Source organism: Carassius carassius, chromosome 3, assembly GCF_963082965.1.
Source record: "Carassius carassius chromosome 3, fCarCar2.1, whole genome shotgun sequence".
NCBI classification, from domain to species: Eukaryota; Metazoa; Chordata; class Actinopteri; order Cypriniformes; family Cyprinidae; genus Carassius; species Carassius carassius.
The window spans coordinates 15,002,505-15,019,056 of NC_081757.1; the positions used below are offsets into that span (position 1 = coordinate 15,002,505).

Sequence of the window (16,552 nt, forward strand, 5' to 3'; positions counted from 1 at the left end):
ATTTTTATATTTTTATGTATTTTTTATGTTAAAGATGCTTTTAAACTTAGCTGTTTTTGCCATTGACATTGTCCTGGCTCATGCTTTCAGTGCTAGATGACAATTGTCTTGACTTCTAGAGTTCCTGCCACTGTCTATTGCCACATTGATGTGGCTGCTGAGTGTGGTTTTGCATCTCAATGACATGTAGTGTCTTGCGGTTGACTCCTATAATGGGCGGTACACTCTCTGTGATCAGTAGCACATGGCAGCACTTTGATCTAATCACAAATTCATCATAATTTGTAGTTGCCCTGACGGGTAGAGCATGTAGTGGTTTGTGGTTTGGTATGGTTAATGCCCAGACAGTTTGCTAGAAGAACATGATGGGGTGGCTGTGTTGGCATCCACTGTGTCTTTTGAGGATCTGGATTTCAGGAAGTGTATTAAGTTGTTAGGATTTGAGTAGTGGTTTTGGTGCAGTTTCGTTGATACTATTGGGTTTTTCTAATAGATACATTTTGATTAAGTGCTTGTAGAGGAAGATTGCTGCTGTAGGTGGGAAAAGCAGTTGAATGTGTGTGACTGTGTGCACATACAAACAACAGTATGTGTATACTACGTGCAGTGCCAAAATATGTTATGCTGGGAACTCCTTTAGTGATTAACTCTGAGATTTTCTTTTTATTTCCTCAACAAATTTCTAGAATTCTTAGCTGTTTTGTGGGTTGCACCTTGCCAATAAGTTTGTTGTAAGGCTTAATGGTCTGTAAGCTGTTTTGGAAAAAAATATTTATTATGAAAGGTTTCATAAAAATACATTTTAATTTAATTTAAAATGTTTTATATGTTCACATGTCTAACATTACTATAATATGACTAGAAAAAAAAGATACAATTTGATCAGAATACAATGTAGGCCTACAGTAAATACTTACTTTGCAGGTAATATTTAAATATCTTCAGTTGGCTTTAAGGGTACAGTACAGCATTTTTAATCAGTTGTCTTTAGCATTAAAAAGTTTGAAAAGCCCTGTTTTATGCTACCACTGAGTGTCAGTGTTTTCCACTCCTGCTGTACTTAAAGTTGAATAAAACGTCAATCCCAACATGCATTTTAGAATTTTAACGGCAGATGGCGATAGATGATCACTCAATAAACTGATCTCGAGTATTGCTCGATTGAATGATCGGTTATATCTGTAAGCCTTACTTTTAGCCAGCCCTTTCTTAGCATTACACGTATTTTGAATATGGTCCATTCTACTATAACTGTTGCTAACCATGTCAGAGCAATTCCACATTTAATAAAAACAAAACTTGTTTTGCCAAGCCATGAAAACTGAATGTTCAGAGCTATCTTATTGCCCCCCCCCTCCTCCCTCTCTCTTTGGACTTGAAATTGAATATTGTGATATTGCTTTGTGTTTGTGTGGTGAATTGTGACTTTTTCCACCCCAAAATTTTCACTGGATAAAAAAAATCTGCGTAGCCTAATTAATAGATAAGTTAATAAATATAAATGTTGATACTTTTGTTAAATAATCATCTTGATCATCTGAATAATAGTCAGGACAGAAGTAAGTTTTTTTTATTATTATTATCTGTTTAAAGAGGTTTTATTATTATTTGTGAATTTGATATGCCAGCAGTTTTGTTCATTTATGTCAGAATTTAATTTATGTAGCCTATTTAATGGGTTAAAACTACAGTATCTGGGTTTCTTGCCACACCACATAGTTTATGACTTGTTTTATTATATTTCTACAATGTAATGTAATGTATTTTTTCAATCATTTAAAAATCACTAAGCTCTGAAAACTATGATAAAAATAATGATAATGGTCAAATACAATCAAATGTCGTAAGCTACTGTTAAATTGATCTCAATTTTACTGCATATCTCAAAAAAACTGTATACCTCTCTCTGTCTGTTACTAAATCAGATTCTGTCTTTTTCCCCTCCACATTATCTGTTTTCTTCTTCATAATGAAATTGTTATAACAGTAGTTGATCTTACTGTATTTTGTGTCTGTATCTCCCTCTCCCCATTCACAGCTTTGATAACCCTGTTTTGATAGTCACTGTCTATTTGCAGCGGGATCGTGATATGTGCCATTCAAATGTGCTCTCACCCATGTCATTTCCTCTTTGGGCCATCTATCACAACAGGTTGCACAAGTGCCTTTTCACTGGTCAGCTGTCACTGGTGCTAATGCAAATTGTATTTGCATGAAAACCCATTGCCTCCTGGGCCCTTCCTGCCCTTGGGAACTGAGACCGTTGCTGCTGCAGCACATATATCGACAATCAGATTGAACCCCTGCATCAAAATGACAATAATACTGCCTCTATGAATTGATCCTGTGTAACTGCTCTTGTGTAGGCCATCGGTTATCCTAGGTATGCCATTTTTCCATATTCACACAATCAGTTAAAGAAAGCGACAGCAGGTTTTGACACAGGAGCTGGATCTGTTTCCCAAACATGCTAACTTGAAGGTGGCTGCTGACATACAGAGCGAAGGAATTCAACAAACCTTATAATTATTCACATACCCAAAGCAGACATACCTTGATTAGTGATGAATATCAAAACAGTATACTACAAACGAAACATTCATTTGCCAAGGTAACGTCATAAGTTTGACATTATTAGTGGTATGGGAAGATTTAATTTTATCCTGAGAGGAGTGCAAGTTCACTTTAGACAATTTATTTTTGTGTTTACTTTCGGTCTAAGTTTTAAATACAGCTCCATGGAAAAATCTGTCCCTGTAGGCATCTGGGCATAACAGAAATGAAGATAAAACACTGAAAAATAACATAGTCAAATGCAATAGAATGATAATGGTGTGAGGTGTAGCGTTTGGCTGATAAGATAAAGAGCTACAGTCTGGACAAATATCTGCCTATAAAAGCAAGCTTTAGTGATTTCAGATAGCTAAACCTGACGTCAGTGGAGCTTGTATCGAGGAGGTAACATGGAAGAACTTACAAAACACACGCACTCTGGCCAAAACATTAAACAATTTTTTTTTCTCTGTCTCTTTCCTTTTACCCTCTTAGTTTATGAGTCAGTGCCATGTAATCCCATGGGTGGTGCAGCAAAGTGTGTAGCTGTGCAGACATTTATGAAAACTTTACCATGGCTTATAAAGCTGAGAAAAACAGGAGTACTGGCAGAAGAAGACAGTCTTTCTCTTATGTTATCACAGACAGTTTGTGCTAATAAGCAGCCAGAATGGGTAGAGTGTATATTGTATTCTCTTGGCCTTTTCAAATATGACTTAAAAGTTTAAACTTTGGAGAGTTCAGATGGAGAAATATTACTGTAAATATCTGCAAATGATGGTTTTAAATATACAATACCTTGCAAAGGTATTTAGGCACTTCTCATTTCACTGAATTACAGATTCTGCATCTGTTCCCTCTGACATTTTAAAGCACTTTCAAAGCAACTTTATTTTTAATGTTTACGCTACACAAAACACTTTGAATTCTTATTAAAATCTCTATTTTTATAAGTACGCACATGCTCTAGCTTTTGTAATTTCCTGAAAATTATTATTGTAGGATTACTGCTTTGTGGATGGGCTGTGAAGTTATGTTTTTTTTTTTCTTATTTGGAATTTGAATTGGGTAAAGGTGCCTGCTACAGTTTGTAATTACTAAGTTACTTTAAGTAACTTTTTGTTACTTTTTTCAATTTTTTAAAATTATTATTAAATCTGTTCCCTGCCACCATATGTAAATAAAGCCTTTTGAATATTTTATAGTCATAAGTTTTCTGCCTCCGGTTTCATACTATACAGCTGACGTCGAGAAATCATGAATATGTAGGTCTGTATTAACATATTCAGCACCTCACTGGCTGTCCTGCAGAGAGAGAGAGAGAGAGAAAGAGAGAGAGAGAGAGAGAGAGAGAGAGAGAGAGAGAGAGAGAGAGAGAGAGAGGGAAACGTGAGGCTCGACCGAGAACTGTGTTTTCTACAGGAAACAAATCAGAGAGAGAGAGAGAGGGAAAATACGGTTGTAACCGCCGTGTTTCGTCGCGGTTTTGTGAGTGTTTTCCTGGAAGCGGACGCTTAGCGAATCGGGGCAATCTTGAGCCCCGTTTGTTTAGACCGGGAATCCAAGCTAAAGGTGTTTATTTGGTGTGTTTTTGGAGGTGTGAGGCTCGAGACTCCGCGCAGAATGACCGTTGACTGGCCCGATCTGTTTATCGGTCGCGGGCATTAGGTAAGAGCACTTATTTACACCGATCATGGCTGAAAGAAAAGCAGGTAGCATAACGTTTCTTTTGGGGCACTCACAACAATAAGACATGATGTATCTTAATTTTAGTCCGTTAACTTGTTAACCCACATCATGTCTAAATCTGATCAAGCCCAACGAATTCAACCCAGTTCCGAGAGTCTGATATTGTACTTGTTCTTAGGTTAAAGGAGCTATCAACATCTCTGTTTGCTGGCGAAACAAGCACCACGCATTTCCTTCGAGGGGCTTTTGGGTCGAAAGGAGGAGAATAATGGCATTGCTGGCCGCCCGGATGCTCATGCTGGGGCTGTGGGGTTGTGCGGCGGCGGCGGCTGCTGCGGGAGAGGGACCGTCCACTCCGGCCACATGCTCTCCGCTGTGCCGCTGCGATGAAGACGGAGGAGCGGACTGCTCTGGACGAGGACTGACCACCGTCCCCACCGGCCTCAGCGCTTTCACTTATTACCTGTAAGTCACCACAGTAACGTTTAACAATTGAGTTCATGCTGGGAACAAGTGCATACTGTATGTATAGGCTAGAAATGTTTGGCTCCCTTTTCAAAACGGTCCTTGCAGTGTCAATGTTACGCATGTTACATATTTCTACAACGAATTGCTCCAGAAACACCATGTAATCCCCTGAAATAATCAAACATGTAATTTATGCAGTTATGTAAACTAACAATAACTTGTCTAAAATAGTTTTCAGACATCAAGTGAGTAAGATCATTGATCATATAATATCAAATCATAAAAAAACTGTAACTATGACTCAGAAACACACCTGCACACAATCAGTTTTATTTTCAGCATAGCAGTCAGAAAACCATAACACAATATTAAAGATTAGAAGTGAGAAATCAATATTGAGAAGTATGATTATTACATTTAGCTAAATGTGTTTTGTATGAATAAGTCTGGCAGTTGTTTTGAGACCGAGATTCATTGGAGAGGTTTTTCACTTTGTAGCTCAAAGTCCATATTGGGCCTCTCTTTGGGTACTTTGTGTGAGTACAGACTAAATGCTGTATGGCTCAAACTGGTAATACAGAGAGGGCTGCTCATCCATTATTAAAGTCAGTCAGCCTTTAAAACCTCACCGGCCTGCTTTTAAACCCATGCAGCATAAAAAGGTAGATATTGTGCCAGTTATTTATATTTTGAGGTGAGTTGGGGTGCTTTTCTATTAATAGTGCTTTCCACAAGTCAGCAGTCTGCTGCTGATTTTATACAATGCGTAACGGACACTAGTATTATTGCTTTCTGAATTCTTATTTTACCATTAATTTTTTTCTTTATTTTTGAATAACTTTATGGATTTGTTGATAATTTAGGAGCCCTCTTACAGTAATAAAACATAAAGTGTGTCTAAGTTTACTGTCAAGCTATAACTTGTACCATTACTGACTAAAGGTACATTCACACCAAGAACGATAACTGTATCGTTAACTATATTAGCGTCCACATAAATGCATTCTTTTTGTTAGTATAACCGTGCCACATTTAATGCTCTAAACCTTTAAAGTCAGGTGGATTCTGATTGGCTATCAATGTTTTAATTGTTCATTACAGCTGGGGTGTTGACTACTTTATTATAGAATTAGAATGATTATTAAAACTTTAAAGTTATTGTTATAGCCATCATTGTTGACGCTGTCTCTGTTGGTCTTCATCAACAGAGAACTCGCATCAACTGCATAGTTTGATTTTTCTCTGGTTGACTTGGAGAACTTTTTATCCCTCAAGTTTTTCCATCTGTCTTAGTACAGAAAGACTGGTTTATTGCTGGCCTGAGCCAGAGCCCGCTGTGTGGCACGTGTGAATCACATCCCTCACCTCATTACACTTTACCAGCATTCATTGTGTTTTCACTCTGTTGTGATTAAGTGTGGTACTTTTCTGCCAAAGTGTTTAGAAGCGTGTCTGGAGGCAAATGTTTATTCTGCAGCTCTCTCTTGGAGCCCATACGTTTCGAAAACAGCTTGACCGGGCTCTTGAAATATCTCTGCCAAGCTGGAGCGTGTAACCCAACGCCAAGCTAAGTCCAGTCTGAAGAAGCGATAAAGCCAGAAATAAAGCCACAGAGTTAACACTAGTGGTGGAAGTGGCCATCTTGGATATCAGTGAATTATATGCAAGTGGGGGGGGGCTGCATGTATAGGCATCAGCAGGATGCTAACCCTCCTGGTTGTTGCTCTTGTTTTTTAAACATTTTGCTAGGCAGCTTTATCATTGTATAAATCATATTAGTGTTTTGAGTGACCTATATATATATATAAGACCAGCAGGCCACGTTAGATTTAATTTTTTAGTTTTAGCACAGCCCTTTTTTTTTCTTCAAAAAAACACACATTACAGATCAATCCTCAAGTGATGCTGAGCAGATGATGGGACATCTGTCAGTCAGTCTGTGTGGTAATAGTCATGAGCTGTGAAATGCGCCGCACCGTTCCAGCCGCATTGCTGCATCCGGCTGCGTCGGCCTGCTGCACGCTTAACTGCATTTCTGGTATTTATTTATGTAATTGATAATAGTAGGGCAGTTCTCTCTGCCCGTCCTCTGGGTTGCCTTCAGCTGTCGCCACACTGTCTCTCCCCGCAGAGAAGAACAGCACTGGAGAATTAGCGAGAGAAAGGACGACAGAGAGAGGGAGTTGAAGTTTAAAAAACTGGTAAAGTGACAAAGAAAAATATGTTGGAGTATATCAGCATTCGAAGGGTCTGAGAAAAAGAAAGGGAGGGAAATGTTTTTAAAATATGAGAGAAAGAGAGTAGGCACAGTCTGGTTGATCATTATTCTCCTAGTCCAGATACCAGCTCTCAGTCTTGTGGGGTTAATATAGTTTGCTCACTTCAACAGGTTGTTGCGCAATGCTTCAGGTTAATCATACTCTGTTTAGGCGGAGTATCGGAGCAGGGCAAGCGAGAGACTTAGCACCTGCTTAAGAAACAAATATGCACTGTAGTATTGCTCCACACCAGAGAAACTTTGACCTTGACTGTGCTGTATGGGCGGATGTAACTATATACTTAACTCCCACTGCAAGTGGTTCATAGCTTATTACACTCTGCTTTCGATCAAATGGCCTTCATAATGTTTTAACAAGCACCTCATAAACATGTGTCTGTTATGTTGTATAGGGCAAGATATGTGTAACTGATGTTTTTGAAAAATTATTACCTGAATGTATTTCAGAATTTCTTTGTTGTATTATTCTTACACACTTAAAAATAAAGGTTCTTTATTGTTGCTTATGTTTCCTTGAGGAACGTTTAACATCCATGGAAACTTTTCATTCCATAAAAGGTTTTTTAGTGGAAATGGTCCTTTAGATCAGATCTTCACACATTAAAATTTCTTTAAAAACTGAAAAGTTCAATGGAAAGGTTCCACGGATGTTAAAGGTTCTTTATGGATCTATCAATGCCAGAACCAGAACCTTTATGTTTAGATATGTGTTTATGGAATCATTGCAAAAAAAAAAAAAAAATTATGTATATATCATAAAGATACAGTAACCTTGTTCCTGACAAAAAAATAATAATAATAAAATATTAAAAGATTTCCTAGCTATTTCCCTTTCTCACTTACTTGTTTGTTCTTATCCAGTAAGTTTAAAGAATGTGTTTTTTCTTATGATTCAGTGGCACGTCCTTCATAGTCCAGCGCGTGACTCCTTTACTTTTGACCCTTTCTACAGTTCAGTCTACCTTGCCTATTTTTTGGTGTCCCCTTGCTGACTGAATGAATTTCCCCTGTGTATATATGAGTGTGTGTGTACTGTGCAGTGGGGATATCCCCCCTTAACCGTCTGTCCACACACCATTAGCCCACTCTTGTCTCAGCCTCAGTAAAGCCCTTCAGCATTGAGGAGCTGGAATGTGCCTTTGTGTCCCATTAACAAAACAGAGACGCCATGTTCTTTTCCATCTTAAAGGCTGTGGGAAGGGTTGCACGTCTTCAAGCTCAGTCAGATGGAACCGGCTACACCATTTTTCCACACCTTTCTGAATGTATAGAGCGATTAGTGAGTGCTTTTTTTCACATTCACCTCTGAAGACAATACCATTTCTGTGCAGTCAGGGGGTACGTGACAGAAAGTGACTGGTGAGGTAATGCACTTTTAATGGGAGATTTAATGTGAAGTGGAGGATAAAGTTTGTCAGTGCTCTTTTTTTTAATTTAGATTTTTTTGAGTATGCCACCAGAGCAAGTCACAGTTTTATTGAACCTGTCAGTTAAAATTACTGTTGTGTAAATTCTGGTGTAGTTGATCTAATGCATTGCTTCACCTGAAGATGGTTTGTATGCCTCATTGCTGCACAAATGATTTACAGCTCTGATGTTATGAGGTAAATTGGGATAGTTCAGGATAAAGGTTGTTTTATGTACATGAACACAGGCAGCCTTCAGTCATACCTGGACACACGCGCGCGCGCACACACACACACACACAGGTCATGAGAAGAGCTCTGGAGGAGAAGAGGGCCCTCTGTGTTCAGCGTTCTGGCAAAGACTCTCTCAGCCGTTAAAGGTGAAGCCTCATGAATGTCTGTGACCGCTTTTCTTCAAGAACAACATTGCATATCCAGTTTGAGTCCCAAATGTTGAACTTCCTACAGTAAAATCTAGGGTTAGGAACAATGTTCCCAATGTAAAGAACCATTTACTTTTTTTTTTACTTTTAAAAGACCATGACCGAATCCTGCACTAGTCAATCCACTAGTGAATCTACAGCATGAATATATATATATATATATATATATATATATATATATATATATATATAAATTTTTTTTTTTTTTTTTTGTGAATCAAACGCATACAACTTACAGTGAAACCTAAATCAGTTTAGTTACTGCCTGGTTGTTTATGTGACATTGTGTAGATAAAGATAAAGAATTGTACAAATATTCATGAAATAAATATTACTGCTTTTTTGTTTTGTTTGGTATAGCGGTTTAACAGTTAAGGCCAAATATTGAATTGAATTAAATCGGCCTGTAAAACACCTTTTTTTCTTTTGCAAGAAATGTTTGGTAACACTTTAGATTAGGGAACACATATTCACAATTAACTATTTGCTTATTAGCATGCATATGACTAGCATATTGTATTAGTACTTACAAAGCACTTCTTAGCATCTCTATATTCTAGATCCCTTAACCTTACCCCAAACCTGAACATAACTATTACAAAACACCTACCTGACTTGTTATCAATAAGCAGCAAATTAGGGGGTTACTGAGGGAAGAAGGTTATAGTGAATATTTGTTTCCTAATCTAAGGTTTCATCTGTTGTTTTAATTTAGTAAAATATTTTTTATTAGCGTTTTATTTTATTATAGAATCATCTCATCATTAGGCAGTGGATCCAAGTTTTCACCAAATATTTATTCTTTTCAAAAAGTAAAATAATTTAAAACGTTAAGTGGAAAAATTACTTTTTGATTCCCATTAAGGCTAGGCGATCTATTGAATTTTTGCTAAAGTTTTGGAATAATTTTGACGACGATGTAAAATAAAAAAAATATTGAACTATCTTTTTTTGAACTAGCTTCTTTTTTTTATTTTATAATCTTTTAAAGATGCATTATATTAAATAGGACGCTGCGCTACGGCTAAAACTAGCGCTTCCTTAATTTTTTTACTTCTGTACACAGATGTCACGCAGTGACATATCGATCTTCTACTGGTCCCACATCTTCACGTGATGCGAATTCGCAGGTCAGAGTTCACCAAACTTGAACTTTGGAACAGAGATAGTAGACAGACCTATGTTCTTAGCTAAAAACTAGTAAAAAAATAAAAACGTATCCAGTTTAATCCTGTTTTTTTTATTACTTAAAGGATTAGTTCGCCCAATTTGCAAAATTATGTCATTAATAACTTACCCTCATGTTGTTCCAAACCCGTAAGACCTTATTTTTGGAACACAGTTTAAGATATTTTAGATTTAGTCCGAGAGCTCCTACTCCATCCATTGAAGCTGTGTGTACGGTATACTGTCCATGTCCAGAAAGGTAATAAAAACATCTTCAAAGTAGTCCTTGTGACATGAGTCGGTCAGTTAGAATTTTATGAAGCATTGAAAATACATTTTGGTCCAAAAATAGCAAAAACTACGACTTTATTCAGCATTGTCTTCTCTTCCGTGTCTGTTGTGAGACAGCACAGTTTGTCATATCCGGTGTTCATCAGAGGGATCTGATTGGGGATTGAGGGATTGTCAGCCACATTAAAAAAGTTAACAGTTTAAGTCATTTGTGGATTAATGCGTATTAGAGATGCGAACCGTTTAAAACGATTCAGTTCGATTTGGTGAACTGAATGATTCGTTCGCGAACCGGATATCCAGACTTCTTTGTTTTGAACTCTCTCACACAACAGACACGGAAGAGAAGACAATGCTGAATAGGGGTGTAACGGTATGTGTATTTGTACCGGACCGTTTCGGTACAGGGCTTTCGGTACGGTGCACGTGTGTACCGAATGACCGAATGCAATATTTTGTACGTGGAACATAGGTACATTTTCGTTTTTCCAAACGAACATATTAAGTGGCGGAAGTCTCCGCGTTCAGCGCAAATCCTGCCCTGCAGCTGATTCTAAGGCCGGCGACAAACTGACTGCGTGGCGTTTCTGCTGCGTGTCAGTTGCGTGACGGCTGCTTCGCGTTTTCTGTGTCTTTACACACCAGAATCGTGCCTGACACGGCGCTGGCGCGCTGCTGCTACTATAGGTGACATAGAGGGAGGCCGCCGACAGACCAGGATCTCGTCTTCACGACAATAATATCTATACTTCATGTTGAGCATAAATATAAAGCCTACTGATAAAGGACACTGTCAACAGTATTGACGGCAAAATAGACTATGTTTGACAGGTGCAATATGCCAGTGTGTCACCGGCCTAAGGTTTTCAAAAGGCATCACGCGAGTGTGAACATCACTAGGAAAAAACGATTGTAACTCAAATGCAGCTCCCGTTGGCATTTAAACAGACCTTTGCTCTTAATTCCGATCCGTCAAATGCAATAACGAAATCTGAGCAGGTCTAAAAACTGAAACTGTTGATGGTTTACACTTTGGAAAAGTTATATATATATTTTTTAAATATGAGCAGGCCTACAAGCTGGGATTGGTAATGCTGCACTGTAATCATAGTTATTTATTTATATTTTTCATTATATTTTATTTAGGGCTGCAACTAACGATTATTTTGATAATCGATTAATCTGTCGATTATTTTTACGATTAATCGATTTATGTACTTATATTTTAGTTTTTTCCATTTTTTCCCCAAGTAAATTATTAATAAATGGTCTTTATCCTTCAGCATAGATTAAGAGATTTTAACCATTTTGCACTGTTATATCCTAATCAAAAATATACCTGGAGTTGTTTTATTGTGTTAGTAATCCTTTGTCGAACTCTTCTGCAATCAGAACACTGACCCATACTCTAGCAAATTTCACAAGGAGATTTAAAATAATGTTTTCACCATGGCAGTCCTTAGAGCTCCTAAAGTAGTTTAACATCCCGAACGAAGCTTAAGGAATCTTTCAGAACATATTTTCACTAAGAATAAGGATAAAACAGAATAAAATTGCAGTGCATTGTATTTTATTATTTACTGGGAAACAGCTTTATAGCTTTTGCTGAGAAATTGTAAACAATCCTTCGAATAAAGTGCCAGTGGCATGAAACCTGAATGGAACTCACAATTTAAAGTAAAATCCATCAGAAGGTTGTCCAGAAAAAAAAATTGGACAGTCACAATCAAAAAACCTGCTGTGTGAAAAAGAGCAGTGAATACTTAGAAAAAAAGTGCATTTCAAATATCTTTAAACATTTACCTCTGTCATTCAGTCATAATTAGGCTGCACGACTGAATTTTGAACTGGTAAACTACAAACTGATCACAGAACATGTTTGTAAAGCTTTTAATGTTAACTGTTAAAAAGCAATGTTATCAGCTTTTACGACTAAACATTTGCAAACAACATTGTACTGGAGAATCTGCACAAATGAAAGTCTTAGGGGCCGTTCACAAATCGCGCCTAAAAACGCGTGGAAAAACGCTAGGCGCGCCGCTTTCTCCTTCTTTCCAAAGCGCTCGCGCAGAAGCGCCCCTGAGGCGTCTGCCTTTGATAAGCAACCATGACGTGCTCTCTCCTTGAAGACGCGGAAATTTCAGCAAAGGATAAATGGATTTGCAGCTCAAAAAATCGCTTGCAGTAGCTCTGCTACTAAATTTATTTCAAAATGGAAATCCATATACAACTATGATCAGCTGTTCCTTTCATCTTGACTGAGCTTTTAACGTTGTTACGGGAAAGGATGAAGCTGATTGGTTAGTTCTTGTCACATGACCCGCGATGCGCTTGCAGCATTCTGAAAAGTTGAGATGTTTTTAACTCGATGCGGTGCGGTGTTGGAAATAACGAACTTGAGCGCGCAAAAGACGCGATATGTGAACGTCCCCTTAAACAGTTCAGTAGTGCAGAGTTTACAGGTTACTCTTCTTTTTTGAAGGCTCAAAGTAAAGTACTCCCAGTCTCCCACATCCCGCTAAATGCTGCAGAGACACTGTTCGGGAAGCACGTGACATAAACGAGGCCAGCTATTGGCTATTCGCTACTTCTCCTGCTGTACTGGCTGAGTAAAACCTCCGGTGGCTCATTACTGCCACACTTTGGTCACCGCAGATTTGAAATATGCACGAAATGAGCCGTTTACGGCAAATAAAAGTTATTTAGCAACGAATCGATGACTAAATTAGTTGACAACTCTTTTAATAATCGATTTTTATCGATTAAATCGATTCGTTGTTTCAGCTCTAATTTTATTATATGATATTGGTTTGAGACTGAGAGTATTTTATTTAGTGGAGAACTTTGCAGCAGTATTTTATTTCTTATTCTTTTTAAATTATATATATATATATATTTAATTAAAAAGTATTTAAAAAAAAAAGTGTAAACAAATTGTTAAAAAAATGAACAACCTGCGGTTTAATGTTTCCATTTCTTTCCCTTACTGTACCGGAAATGAACCGAACCGTGACTTTAAAACCGAGGTACGTACCGAACCGTGATATATATATATATATATATATATATAGAATATCGTAAAATATTTTTCATATATCGCCCAGCCATAATTCCCATACCAAATAGCATCTTTCTGTCACCATGTATCTTTCCCTTTTTGGTTCTTTTGGTTTTCTTTCACTTCCCTCTATTTTTGATGAGCGTGAATGATGGCTCATGATGATTAGAGAGACACATAAGAGCTTTTCTCTGGTGGGTGTGGGACAAAGAGAGAGATTGTTAGGCTGCCAGAGTTTCTTAATTCATTGCGAGTGTTTACACGTGCTGCACTCAGACCTCAAATCAAGCCTTATTGGCCATGCCCTTGTTCCGTGGATTTCAACCCATGTGGAGAAAATATCCGCCAAATGTCCATTCTGCTGTGAGGAACTATGAGGACTAGATTAGTGGACTGACAAGTAGTCCCCAGTAGGAGTCGGACCGGAGATGAGCTCTAATCCAAGGTTTGCGTGTGTTGTGTTCTCCGGTGGTTTGACTCCTTGAGAAGTGTCCAGCAGCTGAAGAAGTGCGGATGTCTTCTCTGTCCAGCTCTTCCAGTAAGGAGTGTTTAACATGGCACCTCTCCTCCTTGCCGAAGGTTTGAACGTGTGTGGTCCTACGTGGTGCCACTTGGCTGGCATTTCCTCTCTGCCTGCTTGCGTGACCCCTGGCGACCTGGAGTCCATCATCGCTCCACAGCCGCACACTTCCTGACCGGGAGATGACCCCCTCGGGTCCCCTGCATCTGTCCACACGGTGCCTCCTGCCAACGATTTGTGTGTGTTTATGAGTGTGAGAGAGACAGAAAAGCAGAATGTGTTGAATTTATTTAAACTGAGCTGATGATACATTATGTCTAGAGGGCAGTAAAATAAACAGTTATTCCCAGTTCATAATTTTCTTCCTCATTTCAAAAACCTCTGCTGTCTCCTTGTCTGTGTGGCATGTCATATTTAAACCAGTCCAGGGCTCCAGACTAACATTTGAGAGCAGTGGCACCAGCGCCACTATGTTCTACAGATGGTGGCGCCAGGAGCAAATTTGGTAGGGCTGGGGGTGGTGTGTGGGGGTTCCAAAATAAAGATCATTTAATCATAAAATTACTATTGGTTTGCATTAATAAGTACAGTTACCAATAATATTTCATCTTTATTTCTTGTTTATTTTTCTTTTGTTTATTGTTTATACAGATTGGACAGTAAAGCACTAAGCTTGAGGTAAGATGCATACAAAAATTACTTTTATTAACAGTAAAAGGTGCAAAATCTACTTTTTAAATACAGAAAATGTTTATATCAGTATGTACCATTATGTTTCTTTTCTATCTGATTTCTTTATGATTTGATATTTTATAATAGTGATTTTATAATTTCAAAATATAGAGAAAAAGTAGAAATGAATGACTAATAAGCCAATAAGAGCTCCTCTGCTGCTGTCAACTGGTTATAATTGTGATTTCAAAGATGGAAATTAGCACCAGCCAAATGTGGGTGATTTTGTGTTGTGGCGTGTAAACTCGCTTCACCATTTGTACACACACCATAAATTTCCATCCCTGGTGTGTGTACAACACGCAATAAAGTGTAATATCATCCGAAGCAGCTCCATGGAGAAAGGCAGTGTAATCCGGGCTCGAAACGGTGGCGTTGTTCCCAGTACAGTGTTTGCAGCTGAAGTTAGTGCCGCTGGCGGAGTGATATATTTGTTGGTTATTTACAGTACGTTTTATAGCACGCGCTCATGATATACAAGATCGCGTGAAGAGTTGAATTTATCTCCCACCAATTTCTGCATACTGTCACGTCTCTGTCAAACCCCGGTAAGTTCATTCTCCTCCAGCATTCTGCAACATTTTAGGTTATATGGACAGTTTGTGTTTATCTTATTGTTTTTAACGGCATAATAAGCAAACTAACAAACAGTATTATCGGTCACGTGTCTAATAACTGCTGTCCGAGGGATGCATTTTATTACCAACATAAAAAGTCTTCAAGTACTTTTTCAGATGTTAGCTCTGTGGCTAGTAAGTTGTTACGCTGTTCATTTTTGTTTGTAGAAATAACATTGCTACACATGTTTGACAGCTCGTGTGTGACGAGACACGTAAAAACGATGTATTAAAAACGCTGTATTAAAAACGCTGTGCGTTCGTTTGTCAACGGCGAGCCGAGATTTCTTTCAGGGGTAGTGTTGAACAGGGGACTTTTCCCCATGCGTTCCCTGAACCACAAAAAGAAATGACACTTATACTGGTGAATCCTTTACTTTGGAATAAAATACAACATTATTAATGCGTACAAAAACTGTTTAGAATATAATTTTTTTTCTGTGCGTTAAAAAAGTTCAGTGCAGTGTATCATCCGGTTGGGCTACGGAGTTGAGAGAATGAGCTACTTCAGCAAGAGTCGGCTGTTTCAAAACCTAGTAAACTGCTTGGATAGGCAGCATTTTTGAGCATCACTGAAAGAGAAAATATCCGTATTTCATTGAGACTTGAGATTAAATAAACTGCTTAAGTATTGTAGATCTTGTAGTATAAATTTTCACATGCAGTTACACATTGTCGGTTAAAAAAATGAAAGTGGCTGGTAAAAACATTGAGTGGCTGGTAGATTTTGAAATCCACCAGCCACAGTGGGTGGTGGACAAAAAAGTTAATTTGCATCCTTATGTGATTTGATGTATTTTCAACATTTTACATGAGTGATTGTTTACCACAAAATATTTGTTATTCATCCCATTACAAATAAAATTCAAACTGGATCATCTTACAGCTTTAAAGTGCTGGAAATAGTTGTGTGAAATGCTTGAAAGTCATTGAAAAGGGCTTGAATTTCTCTCTCAAAGGTTGTACAATCCCTGAGATGAATGATATAATGCGGTTACGATTAGGCGGTTGCAATGGGTCGGGTATTGGTAAACATAATAATCGCTCACCGCTGTCAACGTTTTTTGTGCCTTTGAATCATGTCGTCATGTCACTCCGCAAGTAGTACAATAATTTGTCACGATTGAAGTTCTAAGTGTACGCGCACCGTTCTAAATGCGCACACACCCAACCATCTACTCACGTGAACAGCTTCAGTTGACTGACGAAGACTGTGAACACGGGTGATTCATGTAAGCAAATCCAATATATTGTCTTTCATTTTTATATGCAGGTCTAGTAAAATTTGACCAATCAATTGATCACTTTTGTCATGATTCCATAACATTAA

General features: G+C 38.0%; 1 protein-coding gene across 2 annotated transcripts in view; it reads left to right on the forward strand.

The window, feature by feature from the left end:
* Nucleotides 1-3,906: 3,906 nt before the first annotated feature.
* lgr4 (leucine-rich repeat containing G protein-coupled receptor 4) overlaps nucleotides 3,907-16,552 on the forward strand; it is a 58,293-nt gene continuing 45,647 nt past the window's right edge. The window contains exons 1-2 of one of the 2 annotated variants that reach the window (XM_059530269.1): nucleotides 3,907-4,221; nucleotides 4,421-4,707. In XM_059530269.1, coding sequence (XP_059386252.1) covers nucleotides 4,511-4,707 — 197 coding nt within the window. In that variant the 5' untranslated portion in view covers nucleotides 3,907-4,221; nucleotides 4,421-4,510. The remainder of the gene's footprint in view (nucleotides 4,222-4,420; nucleotides 4,708-16,552) is intronic. The other variant, XM_059530263.1, reaches the window with a different exon arrangement.